Source organism: Poecile atricapillus, chromosome 4 (genome assembly GCF_030490865.1).
Source record: "Poecile atricapillus isolate bPoeAtr1 chromosome 4, bPoeAtr1.hap1, whole genome shotgun sequence".
Lineage (NCBI taxonomy): Eukaryota > Metazoa > Chordata > Aves > Passeriformes > Paridae > Poecile > Poecile atricapillus.
In genome coordinates, this window is record NC_081252.1 from 68406930 (window position 1) to 68425837 (window position 18908).

The following is an 18908-nucleotide window of genomic DNA, read 5'->3' on the forward strand; positions in this document are numbered from 1 at the left end:
TCATCCAGTGATTCAGCTTTTCTGATGAATTCAGACCTGGTTCATGTGACTCCAGCTAGAGCGATGTTCCCATGTCTCAAGGTTTTTGGCTCTCTGAGGATTCTCTAAGACTGTCAGAAAAATCCCTCCTGTGAATATGCCTCAAGTCCAGCACTCTCAACAGATCTAAAAGATTCTGAGCAGATGCGAAAAACCAAATGCTCTTTCTAGCAGTTAAACATGATATGCTAAGTTACGCTTAAAAGCTAAAAATTAAGTAGCCCATATGACAGGGGAAGGTGTAGAAAAACATTCATCCTAACAAACACAAACCAACTTCAGCATTCCAACTGAAAAGGTAGGACGAAATTTTTTTTCAGTGAGTCAACTCTTCAGAAATGTGAAAGTTACTGAGGAGTCTGAAACTCATTTTTAATTTATGACTCCCTGTATTCTTCAGAAAGTGCAACTCGGCTACAAAGATTTATGACTCCAGTCTGAGTGGGAGCTGGCTGGAATAATGAAAAGGCTCTAGTACTGCTTCTAACTGCAGCATAATATAAAATGTGTGGCAGAACAGGGGAGAATATCGCATTCCAATCTGTCTGCAAGCAGTCCACAAAATTTTAGAAATGCCCAGAATTCTTTTACTATACTAACTGGATCACAATAAAAAACTTGAAAATCACAGGCTCTGACAAAGCCTGCAAGGTTCATCTATGGCATACTTATATTTTCTTTCTATTGATAAAACATTCATACTTTAAAAGAATTGCAAAATACAGCACAGCATTCTATATCCACGGAGCTCTCATATGAGATTTTTAAAAAGTCTATAGAAAATATTACCATTTGCTCACTTCCATCTTACTTTCCCACACCATTCTGGTTGAATTTGATTTTCTCATTCCAGGAATTGCTCTGATGTATTCAATAGGTATCTCAATAGTAAACAATGAGGTGCAATTTCTGGCACTCACTTTGGACATGCAGCTGTAGGACATCAACAGTTTCTTCAATACTTCCTCTCAGAAACATTTTGCAAACCAAATGAAGTCATATGTATAAATTTTACTTCAGCATCCAGGTAGGATTATTTTAATTATTAATGTGAGGGGAGAAAGAAATAATTTCTAAACAAATTTGCCACCCACTCCCCTCATGGTTATCTCTCTTCTCATACACTGAGGACTGAAGCTTTTTTATGAGACACTTGTATTCTCTGCATTTTTGAAGAATAAGAGATCACTGTCAAGTTACAAATTGGTATAGAAAAAAATGTAATTCAGCTTGCAGTTTCCTTTTTCCTCCCAAAGGAAACAGAAATTGTTGTTTAAGGAAGTCTGAACTCATAACAATATGGGGTCAGACAGCACAGGGCATCTGACTGCACCCATGGAAGATGAAGAGGCAGGACTAGAGGCACAGTCCTGTGGGCTTGTGTGAATGCACCAGAAGACAGGGAACACCTCCTCCTGCAAGGCCTGACCAGTTCTTCCTGTGATGATACTTAAGCAGACACATTAAGATGGGAGATTCCTGGTTTAGATCACAACAGTAAGAATGGGAATTTCACAAAAAATCAAACTACTTTTTAAATACCTTCCCCTCAAATTTTGGCTCCTTTGTCTTTTTCATGACCTTTTATTTCTTGAAATTGCTCTCATTTGTAATTAGATCTCCTACCCACTAATGTCAATAGGCTTCCTGTGCTGCAGTGGAGCACAGAATACTCTGGTTCTGTCACTGCTAAGTCTGCATACTTATGCATAGACATACTACCCTGCATATGCCCCATCCCATTACCTTTTACTGCAGTTTTGCCGGAATTAAAACCATTTAATTGCACAATTTCCTCCACCTCTCCTTCCCTAATTACAGGCAAGCTCTGTAGCCTGAGGAACTCCCACTTCAGCCACTGCAGCATCACCTTAGCCCCAAACTTTAAACCAGTTATGCTAAACAACAGAAGGAAACAGCTTGGGAATCAGATAACTTTTCTACTTTAAGGAATTTGAGGGTTTTGTTCCCCTTTCAAACACGAGACTGCAGAGAATTTACATACATGGGCAATGCTGAGGTGAGGAGGTGAGGACTCCCACACAGACTAATTCTAACACTGAATACACAAGCCATTCCACAGGCTTTGCACTACTCAGTATGGCAGACACAGAAATTCCTGACTTTCTAGTTTATTTTGTCCAGGAGGATGTGAAATATGAAAATTGAGTAATTCCTTTATAGCAACTGAGTTTTTCTTTGTGAAATTATAACTTGAAGAGAAGCAGCATACTCAAAAACTCATCTGGGCCAGAAGCTCCAATAGGCTGAGAAGGACTGAAAAACAAAACAAAATTTAGCATGCCTTTCCTCTTTCCTTAACATATGACAGATTTGTTTGTCATTCCCTCAGCACTTTCACGGGCAATGAGTGACAAGCAGATTGACAGGAATTTACAACACTGCTGACAGCATTCTACCAACCCAAAGAAGTGGCTTGGCCGTAAAAAACACTGGTATTTAATTAACTTTGGCTACATTTGCTCAAAAGAATCCAATCAACTTCCATTTAGTTCTAATCTGCCTAAGGAATATGATGAGAGAAGAATAGACCATGAGTAACAGGACATTTCAAAGCATAAAAGTATCTTAAAATGACCAAAACCAAACTCATTTAAGGACAGCATCTTTACTCTATGGAGAGCCTTAGGTTTGTTTGTAGACTCTGATATGAAAACATCATGATGAGTGTTTAGTAAACAAGGGAGAAAGGTAATTTATATTAAAACACCTAGAAGGCTTATTAGGTTGTGTCAGATTGAGATTACTTTATCCCTTTTAAAAGTACTCAGTGTTTTGTGTGTCTTTCAGCTATTTTGTGTGTATACTCATGTGCACACATATGCAAGGAATTACTATAACCCTTCAAAATTATTGCAAATTACCTTGAGCATCAAAGAACTACTACTTCACTACATAAACTTGACAAGCTATAGAAATCATAAAAAACCTTCCTCTGCTAATTGTCACAAAGGGATTATACAAAGAACAATGCTGAGAACTTGTGAAGTGTACATCACAAGAATTTAATATGGACAAAAAAGTATGAACAATTAAGACAAGTGAAGACATTAAATGTTCTTTTCTGTGTAATGTAACTAGGAAGTACATATTGAACAGTTTAAGCTGCAGATACCCAGTATTTCCGTTTTCATTTTCAATTCAGTTTCACTCTGTACCAAACAACTTCCACTTTCACTATATCAGAAGGCCCTGCTACAAACACAGACTGCTGGAGGCCCAGTTACAGGCCAGGATAAAAACAAAGCTCCTCACATTATAAAGAAACTAAACCAAAATAATGAAGGCCTCTAAACAGAATATATGCAATTAAAATGTATTTTGAATTGAAGTTAGAACACACAAACTTAGTCAAACCTGTTTGTTTCCTATGGAAAAAGATACGATTTACTATGGAAAAATTGAAGACTGGTTGCTGACCAAACCCACATTATTTTTCTCTTCCTGCTATCTACTTGTGCTGTGCTTCATCAACTAAAACTCCTATTGTCTCTCATGGACCTGAGTAATGAAAATAAAAGTGAAAATGTTTTGTCTTGTCTTGCCCGTTTATCAGCACAGATAAAGAACTAAGGAAATGGTTGTAGAAAAAACTCCATTATTTTCAGAGTTCAGGAGAGGTGGTTGGTGTGTCTGGAGAAGGGAGCAACAGAAGAGAACAGATGGTTTTTGTAATATTTTGCCACTTGAATTCCACAATGACTAAGGACATTATAACCTAAAAGACAAAAAATCAAAGTAACAGGACAACAATCCCATGCCTTCCTTCCTCAAAAAAACACCAGAACAATTATGTTCTTAGAAAAGCTCTTGTTTTGTGAAAAATACAGGGATTTTGCATGACAAAAGACAAATCAACATTCATTCTTCAGCCAAAGGAACCCAGGGATACATCCATGGTCCCCAAGAGTGACACCCTGTCATTCCCACGGAAATATGGCTGCTTCTCACTCTGTGACTGATGACAAAAATCTCATTAACTCAAATCACTTCAAACCTCAAAATTACAACTACAGCTGATCAAAAGCAATGCGAACTCCTCAATATGTACTATTGCTTCAAATGAAAAATGTGGCAACTTAAGTCTGTTAAGCAATGGCCAGTGCTCATTCTAAGTGATTCTGTCTATAGAAATACAGTATCCTCACAAACCTAACTGCCTAAGTGGTTCTTAAATTTTTTTTTCAAGATTATAATTCACACATTATAGTAAATCTGTTTATCCCCAAAGGGCCTGAGAAGCCCTATGTTTATCCAAATAGCTCCCACCTTCTGGGATGTGGGGGAGTATATTTAGATAGCAAATGACAAGTAACTGAACACATTAAGAATAAAACTTAAGGTTTTTTCGCTTGTTCTATTCTGTTCACTACGTAATGGAAGAATACTGTGCAATTACATACTTGGCAAACCACTGCATACAGAGAATGTTTCCGGCAGAAAAGTAAAGAGTAAACCAGAACCTCACAAGATTAAGGAAAAATGTGGAATTATTACTACAAAATGGAGAAGGATGAGGAAACAAAGAAAGAAGCAGTGAACTGGCGAAGTTTTACGCTCCGTCTTCAAGAAAACAGAAGAGGACACTTCAACAGAGCATTCAAAAGACTTCAGCTCCCAAAATGCCATTGCATCCATAGCTGCACAATTAAATCTGCGACAACTTCATAAAATATACAGTGAGCTAAAGACTACTGAGGAGAAAGAGGACATGAAATGTCTGCATCAAAACAGAAAAGCAAACAAACTCTATTCTGAATTGGCTTATTATAATAAACTAGAGATTCACCTAAAATCCTCCAATTCAGTTTTCAGAGCAATTACATTAAATGTATTTCATCAAGTTATCTTTCATTTTCTTCTACTAACCACTTACTTAATTTGTTCTATCACTAAAAAGGGGGTCAAATCAGACAGTGTGAAAAATTGTTTCCAAAAGACAATATACTTCCATCTTCCGGCCACAATCCAGATTATTTTTTCCCCTCAACCTGCTTACATGGTAAAGCCATAAAATAATGTCAAAAAATGCTGAAGAAAATCACTGCAGATCTGAAAACTCTTCTGTGCTGGCTGAGGCTGTTTGAAAGCACTTAAGTTTTATGCCAATGGGTTTGTTTACTCCGTTTCTTCCCACAAACTCATCTAGAGCAGTCAGTGGACAGTAGGTTGAGTATCACCATGTGGGACCCTTCTCTCCAAGAGGGAAAGCAAACAAAAGACAATAAAATTAATTTAAGTTTAGACAGGGATTCAGAATATAGGTTGTGGATTTTAAAACAAGACAGAAGTTCAAATTTGTCTTTCAAATCAAGCAGCAAACTCCTGGTTCCATTTGAATGATTTTTTTTTTTTCCTGGCTTTGATTCTCTCATTAGCAAGTCTCTAGCAGATGAGAAAATTTAATTTAAAAGCAAATCTGTCTACTCAAATCAGCAGCCCTCCTTTACCCAAACACTATATAAGCCAGTATTTCAGACATAAACTTAACATGATATTTTAGTAACTAGGACACAACTCTTCTTTCAGAGTAAAGAGCTGAAGAGAAACAGATTCAATCACTCACAGATTCACTAAAATATAAGTTCTGGAGCAGTTCTCAATCCTCCATCTTTCTTAAAATATGGGGATTAGTTTCTTTCAGCTGTTTTACTGAATTTCTGCATTTTCATTTAGATGACCTCCTAGAATTTAAGTTACTGGCTTATTAATGAAAGGTTCCATGTTTCAGAAATTTAAACTAGATAATGTTTGATCAGAATGAGTAAGCCCACCTTTTATACTGAGAAACAGAAAAAGATTTCTGGCTATATCCTGTGTATCTAACCTTCATCCACCCTCAGAGGTTTAAACTTTTGATGTGGTATCTGGGTATATAAGACAGTGTGGATACAACATGCTACAGAAGTCTGTAAAAACATAACTTTAGAGCCATGAGGAACTCTGGCATGAGAAATTATTGTTTCTGAACAATTTCCATATGAACTTCACACAGGCTAACAGAATGAAAGCTAAATCATCTCAGCATACCTACAGATTTTCAGAATGCCATATCCATATGTAGCTTGTTATCTCCATGTACCACAGTTTCACATTCTTCAAGATCACAATCTGTAACAGGACCTTATCTTTAGCACTCTTCTACACCCTTACGGAGTTTTCCCAAGACACTTTCTGAACAGGTATCCTCCTCTTGTCAGCTCACAAAAGCCCAGGACAGCATGGGTACATGTTCTGAATCCTAGTATTGTTAGAAAACTGAAAAACCCAAGTCCAGACAGCACTGCCAAAAGGACACTAGATTCATAGGACACAGTTTTCTGGTGAAGGCAGAGACTTATCTCTTTTTTTTTTCAAAATAACAAGAACACTTCTGAGGGCAGCTGACTAAGCTTAAACAAAACAAATGCTGATTTCGCATAAAAGGGCTCTGTAAGTTAACTAATATTTCGACATAGTTCAATTACTATTTTGCTTTGGAGGTCAGACCTTTAAAATTAATTCCCATACCTAAAGGCGTTTCACAGGTTCTGCTCTTACATATACCTAGCAGGTCCTCTCCTCTTGTACAGATGAAATGCCAAATCAGTGGTTAATAAGCCTGAGACAGGTGGGGGGAAGACAACCAAGAAAATCCTGAGCAGATAGACATTATCTTAACTTGGCAATGCTGAAGCTTATTTCTGAAACATTTCTTATTTCCAGCAATAAAACTATACAGAAAACCTGGGAAACCCCAGTCCCATATGAGTATTAAAAAAGGGCAATCTTTGCAGTGCAAAAGCACTAAAAGTAAACAAAGTGCTGTCAATTCCAGCAGAACTAAGATCCCAAATTGTTTCACTTCATCACAAGCATCCACAACATACACTCAAGTTGACATTTATTTACCGAACAAACAAAACAGGAAAAGTAAACAAAATCAAGCTTTTCCAGCATTAGTTGCTGCTATGAGGTCACAAATTCATTTCCCTTCCTCACGCAAGCACATCGAGGCTTGTAAAAGATATAAGCAAGATTCAGTTTTCCCTTTTCCAGTGAGCTTCCAAAATAATATTTAAAAACTGTCCTTCAGAGAAGGGAATTAATTTCTGATTATAGACAACCTACAGTTTTAGCTACATTTTATGGGAGTGCAGCTCCTGTAGGTACTTTAGGCATCCACAAAAAGCAAAAACATAAATGTTAACCCACTTGAATCTCTTTATTTATAATAGAAAGATGATGAAAAATGGTAATAGACAAACATAAAATTAGTGTCTGTGGACAAAGACCTCTTTTGGAGAACCTAATATTCATCTGCTCTACATGATATCCACCCTAAAACAAGAAAACTTGTAAAGGAGGCTGAACCCACTGCTCCAAGACAGATCAAAATATTTTGCTTTTGCTATTTTGCCTAAGGATTACTACAAAGTATTTTTCTTTCTTGACAGAAGGGGACTATAAGGGCCAGAAATTACATCTGGTACAGATCACTAATGTTTCCCAAAGATCTGCCTGTAAATGCAAGTAACACAACCCTGAACTGCAGATCTAACTCCTTGCTACATGTGAGACTTTGACATGCATTATTTTAGTTAAGCAGAACAATGAGTAGAGTGACAGAAAGGCTTTGCCACATCTTGGACAACAAAAGCCCCAGTGAAACTAGCAGCAAATTCCTTGCCAAAGCAACCTAAAGTGGTCAATACAGGAGAAGGAAAATAAAAAGCTGAGATTTTAAATCATTTAAATCATGGCATTACCTGTGCAACGACTGAAAATAAATCCGGTCAACTTATAAAACCGGAAACTGCCATTAATTTCTCAACACCATCTGCTACTGACATGTAAAGGGAAGTTAGTTCTTCCAAAGATGGATTATTCACCACTTTACTTCATCTGTCATGTCCACCATAATGCCCAAAAGACCAAAATAAAATAGAAAAAGCTCTGGAATACACAAATCAATGATAAATATGAAGAAAATGCAAGAGATGCTGACATTCCTTGAATTCTACTTAGCTACATCTGGTCAGCTCTTTTCTACAGAAAACTTGCTCAGTGTTCAGAAGCGGTCAAGAATCAATCATACGTGAAGTATTATTTACAACGAAAAATAATGAAACTGAGAACAGTATAGAAAATCATTAACATGCCACTGTATGTGTTCACAAGACATTTGTATTTTGAATGTCCTCTACTATTCTGGTTCCTTATTCTAAAATAAATCACAGCAGAACCCAGCACAGTTCAGAAACAGGGTAACATGAATAGCATTCTGGAATTGCTTCTGTAATATGTGGAAAAACACGCTAGGACTGGTCAAGCTGAAATTAAAAATAGAGCAGGTTTGTGACAAATCTATACAATGATCAGTAACAGAAGTCCATGATCCCTGTTTCTATTATTATGAGAGAATCTAGTAAAACAAGTAGGTAGCAAATTGAAAAGGTGAAAGAGCTGCTCTAGTGCCCTGTTACTTAATGTACTGGGTGTAAAAAAGCTCAAACTGGCTCAAAAAGAACCCAAGGTCTCCTTCCATTAATTTAGCCATCTACAGCCATTAAATACAAAGTCACCAGCTCCAGAAACCTGAGTCACAAACTGCTGGAGGCTGAATATATTCTAAAGGAGCATCAGTCTATGATTTTTGATATCTGTGCTCTCCATTATGCCACCTCCACTGAACCCTACCCCAAGCTGAGGTACTGAGTTAAATGACTCCTTGATCCAACTTGGTAGTGCTATTCTTAGACAGCATTTTTTTCAACACTTCAAGATATTATTTCGTACTTGATTTGGATTCTCCCACTAATGTGTTATGAAGAGAGAGGGCAAAAATTGTATTTAGATAATACTTACTGAGACAACAGTTTTACGTAAAAAGTGTACTTAATTCAGCCACTTTTACATACAAGAACACAACGTCTGGTATGGAAAGCCTGAACAAATACTCAGGCTTTCTGCAATTAATTTTGTAGCCACTCTGAGAGTGCTCATAGCTTCTAATCTCCCGTCAAACCAGTATAATGCCGTATGTTTTCTGGTGGTTCTAAAAGAACAAGTAGTTCTTTAAGATACTTTTCCAATGAGGCATTAAGAAAAAACAATTTAAAGTTCTGAAGTAACAATTACTGCTGCACATCATGAGCTGCTTAGCACTAACAAGTTCTCAAGGCTTAGCTAAACTTAATTCGTTACTAAGGGCTAATGCAAAACAGTAGTTCAGAAACTCTTCCAAAAAGACTAAGATGTTATTTCTGTTGCTCCTGAAAGGATCACCCAGAAGAGATTTTTAGGATTACTCCTCCTTTGGGACCCTGGTGATATCAGCCAGACAGGCTGTGTTATCACTCACCTGAAGACAGGAGCTGATACCTCACGACAGTCTATTAAAAAGGAAAGCATAACTGAGTTTATTTTATCCTACAGCTACAGATCTTGACTCCTGTGGTAGCTTAGCTGCACATTTTGTGCAACTGATGATAAGAAACAATAAAGTCCTTCCCCTGAAAACACATACTTATTTTACTTTTTTTTTTTTTTTTTTAAATTAAGACAAAATGAGCAATCTCAGGATCTGGCTGTACCATCTGCAACGAGATAAAAAAAATAAAAATTGATGAACTCAATTCTCAATATTACAAAGGGAACATGTTGCTTTGTGCTGGCTTCTACCGATTAGATGCAAACATCAGAGAAATATCATCACCTTCAGTGGTCCCCAGGTTCCTGTATTTAGTTAGCACAGACACAATTAGAAGATCATCCTCAGACTGTTTCAGTTCTACCCCTACTGGGTTTTTAAATCTTTGCCAGTATTGCAGATATTGGATATAATGGAGCTAGCCAGAAAGTTTTTCTCTGTGAAGATGAAACTGCAACATAAACATATGACAAGGACTAGTGGAATTTCTCCAGCAATTTGCAATTGCCCCCCACATAGCTACTGCAAGGTCATTATAGGCCATATCCTGCAGAGAGAGAGTAAAAACCTGCCAAGTTTCTGGTATAATACTAGAACTACAAGAACAGTAGATAGAAAGCTATGTGGAAGGTACAGTTTTTGGATCATGTAGATATATTACGCAGCTGGAAACCTTAAACTAGCAAGTAGAGCAGAGTGTGGACTTCCAGATTTGTTCTGGACACAGTGCTGCTGCTTTTGTGAGCTACTGCACCCGTGCTGGGAAGGCAGGCCAGGAAGCCCAGCCAAAAGGGCAAATTGCCACTTGCAGGCCCCTCCCAGCTTCTGCAGACCCAGCTCAGATGTGCCAGGATCACAATACTGAGCTGCTCCCACGGTCAGAGAGCAAAGACCTACCCTGGGACCCACAGCTTGAGAGCTGTAGATGTATGTACTCTGTTTCCTGTACAGAAACTCTGGATTCCTCTAGGGATCATACTTGGATTACTTCATATTAATATATGAAATAAACCTCTGCCGTTCTCCTCCAAACAGGATTGCTTCACTTCTAACACAAGCAAAGAGTAAGAAAAGCTCATTCCTCACTGGTAGCAGAAACAGTGACACAAAAAGCAGTCGGGACAAAACCCAGCCCCAGAGCACCCTGGCACATGAGCAGCTACTGGAGCCCAGCAGTCTGGTGTTCATGCAAACCTCTAACACGTGATAGACCCACCACCCTTAACACAGAACTTTCAGGGCTGCACTACCTTGGCATTAAAGTTGCTAAACGAAGCCTTATCATGAGAGGCCTGGATTTTAAAGTAAACTCCTCAGGTAGAGAGATACTGGGGTGGAGGGAAGAACGATGAAAAGAGGGAGGGAGGGAGGAGGAAAGAGCCAAAGGTTGTACCACTTTATCTCCTTCACCCTGGGAAAATGAAAGCATTACAGCTGTTTCTCAGAGGCCTGGAAAAGCTGGTGGTTATCAACAGAAATCTAACTCACGTCAGAGCTGGGTAGATCACATTTATTCCCAGCTGAAAACTAACTCACAGACAAGTTTTAAACAGCCTTCATTTCTGTTAACAAAAAATGCCCAAACAACAAGAACACCCAACAGCAGAGCACTGGAACATTTGTTATGTGATATGCCTCTCACCTCAGTGCAATAGTAATCTGCTGTGTCCATCACACAGAGATATAATTACCCTACACAAAAGGCAGCATTTGAACCATGGTGATTTTTGCTAAATCAAAAGACTAAGAGGCTGGACAACGAGAAATTGAGAGAGAAACCAGCTGAAAAATAAAACCAGACAAACGGGTTCTGCATTAACTTGTGACCTACAATAAACAGGTATCTGAGCGCAAAATTAATCAGCTTTTACTCTAAGGATATTTACCTAATTTCCACTTTGCAGCCACAATCAGCTATATAAAACCACAGTATGATGCACTAACAGTAAGGCTTTGGATGCTGGCCATGAAATAACAGCTAGAGCCTGAAACCAAAGAACACTGATACTAAGATATTACCGTTACCATTAAAGAAAACACATATATGTCACAAGCCTGACAAGTACTTGTGGAAAAATGTTGGAAAAATCTCCTTCACACATTCCCTCATGTTTGTTTTTCCTTATTTTAAACCTCACAGTTTATGAGGTTTGAGAGAAAGAAAAGCCCCAGGATTTTTACAATCGAGGAGTTACATCATGAAATAACATCTTGCAACCTTTAAATGCTTCTCCTTTTGACCTTTGTGATTTAAAGTGCACTATGCTAGGAAAAAAAGAAGCCAGAAGTGTGACCCTCTGTTTCAAACTCTCTGAAAAGAACGGGGTTGCAATATTGCAAGGTCTGAGATCAAGCAGGTGGTTCCCTTGATTCGGTAGTTTGGTAGCTCTGGGGCTTGGCACAGGAGCAAGTAACGCTATCACTCAGCAGCCACTGAGTCCCAACCACTCTGGGAAACAGCGCTGGAGTGGTTTTCTCCCGACCATTTCTGCCCAAAAGACAACTCAAAGAAGCCAGATAAACTTTTCTTTTCATTTTAAATTAACTGTGCACCAGGAAAAATTAAAGGTCACTCTTAATTGACAGCCAAAGTAAAAGGCTTCAGAACAAACTACATAGATGAACATATTAAATATCAACCCCTCTTTCTGAAAAAAACTAACAAATCCACATAAATATGCTTTGGTTGTCAATGCTATTAAACATGCCACCTTTTTGTCCAATTTATCCTCATTAACAATGAACTGGAGAAAGAATTACTCAAAATATTGATTCTGCCCATACCTTTTACCTCTGAGTAATGTTTCAAAAAAGTCTGAACCAGTTAGTGTTAAAACACTCTCCTTAATAAAATCAAGGAAAACAAACCCTTGAACAACATTCCTGAAAACATGAGTAGTGATAATTTTAGGATCAATTATACATTCAAACCATAAACAAATGATAAATATTTCTGGTACCCAGAAACACATTTACACAATTCTGTGAACTCATTTATTATTTAGTTTTATTGAAAAGAACTGTAAATAAAATCAGCAGTACAGCAGCTGTGTTTCTTCTCTGTATGTGTGACCTTGGAAGAAAGAATCAACAGGGCTGTGTTAATGGTAGGACTGGATGATCTTAGAAGTATTTTCCAACCCACAATTCCACGAATAACTGCAGCTGACAGAAAACTGTAATGTACGTTCAGTTAAGGTGTGCAAAAACAGGACCTTTAAACAATCTAAAGCATTCATTAACATTTACCATTGTTATACAACACCCTTCTGAATTATTCACTGAGAAACTTAATATACATAGAAGTATCCCTGCTATATAGGATTTTTTCTCCGAGATAAAATTATTGCAAACCACATTCCTTAAAATGGAGTCTACAAAACAAAAGCTAAATAAAGGGGAGAAAGGGATTCCCCCTGGAGCATTCTTTAACAGCTTGGTATGGCAAATTTTAAAAAGTGAAATATCCATTTCTGCCAATGTTTAAAAGAAGCAAAAACCCAAAAGCTTGACCATAAAATTAATGACACCAAATATAAGATCTAGACATTTTCAATTAAAGTAAGTCACTGGGTTATAGCAAGCAAAACCAGCTCTTTTTAGATGACAAAGAGGCATAGGAACTACATTCCAATTGCCAAAATCTGATGGCAGAGAGGCCGGTTGATTAGCCAACTGACTGCTGAGTACATTTTTCTTTTAATTCAGAACCAGAAATAGAGAAAAAGGTAGGGTTTTTTTTCTGAGACCTCTGCTTATTAAGAAGCCAGAATACTTCATTCTCCAGGAGTTAAAGACCATCTCTATAATGTAGGGGCCTCCTCAGCTCCCTTGCTCAGGTGCACATCCTGACTAGGTCTTGGCTACATGTCTAGAGGACGTTTCTGTTTCATATATCACATACTTCCACATGCCCTGATTTGCCCTGGAGACTTACTTTACTGATATGGAAACAGAATTTATGGGGTATTCCTATCCTGGGGAAGAAACAGGTAGAAAATGACTCCGTGTTTGTGGGAAGCACCTACTAAATGCCTGAAGATGAGCATACAAACACTGAAATTCTTGTATGATTAACAAACCTCACAGAAGACAGAAAACATAAAAAAAGTACTACCTTCTTTTCAGTGGTGCTTGAAGTCTTTGATACTAACGCTGTTTCAACAAGACCCTGCTCAAGTAAGGAGTCATATTTTATGCTTCTTTTTCTGCTTCTCCTCTCTTTGTTTGCTGGCTTTTGTTCATTTTCCTCCGACTGAGACACATCTGCACCATTGTCTCCACAAATGGAGGATTCGAAAAGAGGCTTCCCATTCATGTAGGTTTTAGTGATTTTCAGCTTTATTTCTGGAGAGCCATTCTTGATAGGAGTAGTGCTGGGGGGTGTTCCAACTCCCTTTATTTCCTGAGGTTCAAAGCGCAGCTTGGCATCTTGGGCCCCGGACTCGCCATTAAACACCCGAGAGGTCAGATCTTTCAATTTATCTGCTGGAATAAATGGAAGAGTCTCATGGCCATTATATTTTTGCATGACACCTTCCTGTAGAGTGGCAGAAAGTTGTGCTTTGCCCAAGTAGACAGAACATTCACGATTCACTTCACAATTCTGAGGTTTCCCATTGGTATTTCCAAGGATCTCTGGTACCTGCTTCATTTTGATGTAGTTAATTTTTTGAGTTAACAGTTGAGAACTTCTTTTGATGCTAAAGTCCATTCAGCCCAGATGTTTCCAGTCTTACACTGCTATATTAAGACAAAAAGACAGAAAATATGTTTAATAAGAAATGTCAAAAGCTATTAAGTATTCAGCTAGACATCAGCACTAATATAAAACTCAATGTACTTCATTAGAGTTTTACTAAAAAAGCTTTGTTTACAATCTTCAGAGGCAAAACGCCTTAATATCTGTTAATATGCATTACAAAAGAAGTCCAAGGAAAACAGCTGTATGAATCATCAATTTTATTAAATCAAAAGTGGAAAGCAAAATCACAGCTTGCATTTTAACTATTTGTTAACCATCTACAGCATGGATGTTACCTACAATAATTACACAAAGGTACTGCACTATATAAAACAAGTAAGAGGTTAGACCTACAATAATATCACTAGTAACAACATAAACCAGATGAGTTTATCTCCAAGAGGTTGTGCCAGCATAAAAACCCCACAGGCTGTGTTCCTGTAGCACCTACACTATGGACAGCAGCATTACAAGCTTCCCTTCCTCACTTCACAAACAGACCTTCAACCTCCCATCAAAACACACCCCTGGCAGCAACACTACAGCTCAGTCTCCAGACATTTCCCAAAGCATTCTGTCCACCAGAACGAATAAAGGGTCAGCCTTTTGGGCCAGGAACACCAGCCCAATGGGAAATAGCTAATCCTTCAGGCTAGTGATCATACTGGGCAAAATTTAAATGATCAAAGGAACTTCAGACTTTTCATGGCAACAATATTATCTAACACCCACTTTTCATACAGAAATGTGCAAACAAGCAAGCTGAAACTGCACTATTTTCTGCCCTAAACAGGTTCTCTAAGGGTTCTAAAAGCTAATCTTGCCTATTTCAACATTATAACATCATAACAAACAAATCAAACTGGCAGAATCACCCCTTTGTGCTCCTAAACCAGGCAAGATGATGGTTTCAATTTTTGAAATTCACATGCATAGATTCTTCATATTACTGGGTCCAGTACATACATCATATAGAAAAAATAAATATTATTAAAGCTCAGCATAATAATAATCATATTCAAGGTAACCAATTTCATATATGATTAAGTTCAAGGACTGTCACATCGAATCAAAATTTCATCAAATCTAGTCTCATGTGCTTCCAAAAAAGTGCAGTAAAACCCATGATGAATAACTATTGAATTGTCAGTTGCTATGGGAGAAATCACTTCTGAATCTCACCTTGTTTATTAATGCACACAGTTCTAACGCTCACAACCGCCATATTCCTCCAACTTGCATTTTTGATAGCTCTACATCAGGAGTAGCAACGTAAACATGTTCATAACTGAGCACTGTTGTAACCTGGCAAAGCTTCTTAAGGATGTCAAGCCTGAATTCAAAGCAGTTGATGAACATGAAACCTTTTCATTTACAAAAATGCAGAAAAAAAATTTTAAAGTCATAACTCCATCACTCCTTAGCAAATGCTCCCATCTCCCTAAGATGCTGCTCTAAAATATCTACAAGATAAAAGTGTATCTTTCTACACAAGCTATATAGACTCATTTGAGAGATGAAAACCCTTCTCTTGCCAGGCACAAACAGCAGTCTGAAAATCTGGCATTAAACAAGGCAAGAACAGCAAAAGTGTTCCTGAACTCCAAGTGAACCTGCAAGAGAAAAAGTTCTATTCTTTCTTTAGTCAGATGAAGTCTGAATTACCAATAAAATATCTGACAAAACGAGTAGAAAGCAGCCAGCTATATTAACTCTCCTTAAGAGGAATCAGAGATAAATGGAAACTCAAAACTCAACCAGAACAAATTACTAAACTGAAAGAGAATTCATGGCCTTTCACATCTTCCCTGAAAACATGGACATGAGACAAACTTCTAGTGTCATGTAACATGACAGTGTTTCAAGCTGTGATTCAGCAGGCTTAAATGAAATCATATTTCTCTTAAGAAACAACTAATGACAAATTCTGTAAATCTCCGGACAAAAGGCAAACCTGCTGGGAAGCACGTCACGCAGTTACAGAGTGCAAAACTCCTTATAAAAACCGCCAGAACCAAGAAGAAAACAACCAAAACACCGAACTGTTGCTAAATCTGTACTTCACTCCCAGGGATTCTTAGCGGAGTAAACCAGAGGTCTGATTTGGGTATTTAAGCTCCCAATTCCCTCGGAGGCAGCAGAGCGGCTTCGTGCGGCCGCGGCGCCCTCCAGTGGGCGCGGGGCTCGGCGAGCAGCGGCTCCGGGACGGCTCCGGGACCTGCTCATCGCGGATCCCTGCCTGCATCGGGCCTTTGGAACCCACGGCTTGTTCCGTGCTGCTCGATCCTAACTTTTGTTCTCATCACGTACGTTTTGAAGCTACAAAGCCATCAAGCTGGAGGTGCGCCTCCAAAAAAGCAGTAAATAATCCAGTCAGACTGTGTTACTGGTGCACTCGATCTCAGGGCACTGGATGAATTAAAATGGGTATCTTAAGAATGTCAAAACATAAAAATCGTCATAGTCACAGAGTAAGGCTGGAAGGGTTCCTCAGATCATCTATTCCAACCCCTTGCTTAAGCCATATCAAACTTTTCAAGGCCTTGTCTGAAAAATCACCCATAGATAACCAAGTTAAAAGCTATGGCTTAAAAAAATCAAGTTATTCTCTTTCTAGCTAAAAAAAAAACAAAAAAAAAACCCAGAACACCAAAAAACCCCAATAAGGCCACGCAGTGAAAGACCCAGAACATTTAGGATTTAGCTTGATTTTCCCAATCTATAAGAAGATAAACAGACTTCAAGAATTTCAGTGAGTGAAGGTTCAGTTAATGATTCCCACTAATACAGGTCACTAAAAACAGCTGAAAGCAATGAGACAGGCTCCTCAAACCATTGGAGTCTAGCGACAACAAATCCAGGAGTAAAAGGAAGTTAATGTATCCACAACAATAGTAAATGGGAAAATTAAGACAAACACAGTAATTTGAAACTGTAAGATATCAGAACCAGGAGCTACAGATTATAAAACATGGAAAACAGACTGTGTTTGTACAAAGATTTAATAGAACCAAATGAGTAGAGGCTTAAAGTAAGAAGCAGAATAATGGGCTAAGATAACAGATGTGAGTACCTAACAGAAAATAAAATCCCATGGGGAGATGAGACATGTAGACAGCAATTTGCAGGTTAGTCACCATCTCTAGGACAACCAGTGGGATCGAAATCAGTGACACAAATCTCAGTCCTCCTTGCAAAAAAAATAAGCTACATTGTGGGGTCAGCTTAAATGAAAGAAGTTAGAAAATCTACACATGGGATAACAAAGGGTTTCAGGAAAGAAGATAAAAATTGAAGCCAGGTACATTTTGCACCACCTTTACTATACACTATTTCACTTCACTATAAGGAAGAAGAAAAAGGACCAGGCCCTTTGTGAGAAGAGGACAGAGCAGAAAAGAAGGGGCAAGTAGAAAACAACCACCAACCAAGCAGTGCTGCTGTGAGTTTGGAATTAATGCAAGGAGATCTAGAAGAATACAAGACATGAAAGAATGAAGTAAGATAGACCACAGACAAGATCTGGTTGGTTCAAATTTTAAGAGTAAGGTCCTGAAGCAGCTGAGCATACAATTTGATTTGGTAGCTAAAATCAAGTGCACTCATGCTGGACCATGGTATTAGAGAAGCAAAAGCAATCTCTTATCTTTTTCTAGATGACTCTGTATCCATTGAAAAGGAAAGTGGGGGGAGGGCAGGGAAAAGAAGGGGACAAAAGCACCACACGCTAGTAGCAGCTAATGAGCTTAAGCCAGTATCGTCCCATATTGAATGTCTGGTGACCCAACAAGTACCATTTTCACTAACAAAGGAGAAAAAAACATTATTACCAGGAGTCTGATGAATAAACATGATAGTTTGGCTTGTGAACAAATAGCTTTCAGTATGCAAAGGCAGATTTCTTATCAGACAAAGGTCTCTAGAATTTTTAATCAGACAATGACAACTGGACAATCCTTGCAGTGGCTTTGTACATATTTTCATACTAAAAAAACAAGTTCTATATAAGGCATACTATCTTGCAGACATTTTAATTCACATATTAATTACTTGAAAGTTCATCATCTGACAGGAGTCATGAGCCAAATACAGTTACTGTGCATGTCAGATTCCTCCTTCACTGCCCAGGCCACTATCATTTATGTGATATTTATTAGTCATTTATTCCACATCTGCTGTAATTTCAGAAATGCTTTTCTGGTGTGTCAGAAATAATGGAGTACTCCATTCCTTTCAATTCTGCCAAAGGGAGGGAACTGAGTAAGTAACTACCAACAAGCATCTCTATTACATATCACTTTTGTTTTGTCTAAGGGTTTTCTTACTCTGGTAAGAATTACTCAGGGCAGGCATGGGGATGTGGAGGAAAGAAGAAGATGAGGATGACACATCTCAATATAAATTCACAGTAAGATAACTTTATCCACAAAAGCTATTTTTATTACCTACAGATCAGGCTTTCAGCTGGCACTAAAAAGCTAATAGGTGGCTGCTGTTTTTTTGTGTTAAGATTGCTTTCTGATAAGTGTTCTCCATTGTCTCATCAATTTTAAGACAAACATTATTCCTATTTTCAGATCAGAATGAGAAAAAACACTTAATGAGATTAAGAAGGTTACAACACCTTTCTGCTAATACATTTGAAAACCTGAGTATGGTTACTCATATTATCTTGTATAAAACGCCTAAAAT

The 18908-nt window shown here is 38.1% G+C and overlaps 1 protein-coding gene across 1 annotated transcript in view; it reads right to left on the reverse strand.

Moving 5' to 3' along the window:
• The window catches only part of NSD2 (nuclear receptor binding SET domain protein 2), a 97665-nt gene that overhangs the window by 44919 nt on the left and 33838 nt on the right, over positions 1-18908 (reverse strand). Inside the window, exon 5 of the mRNA XM_058838368.1 lies at positions 13590-14215. Coding sequence (XP_058694351.1) covers positions 13590-14186 — 597 coding nt within the window. The 5' untranslated portion in view covers positions 14187-14215. The remainder of the gene's footprint in view (positions 1-13589; positions 14216-18908) is intronic.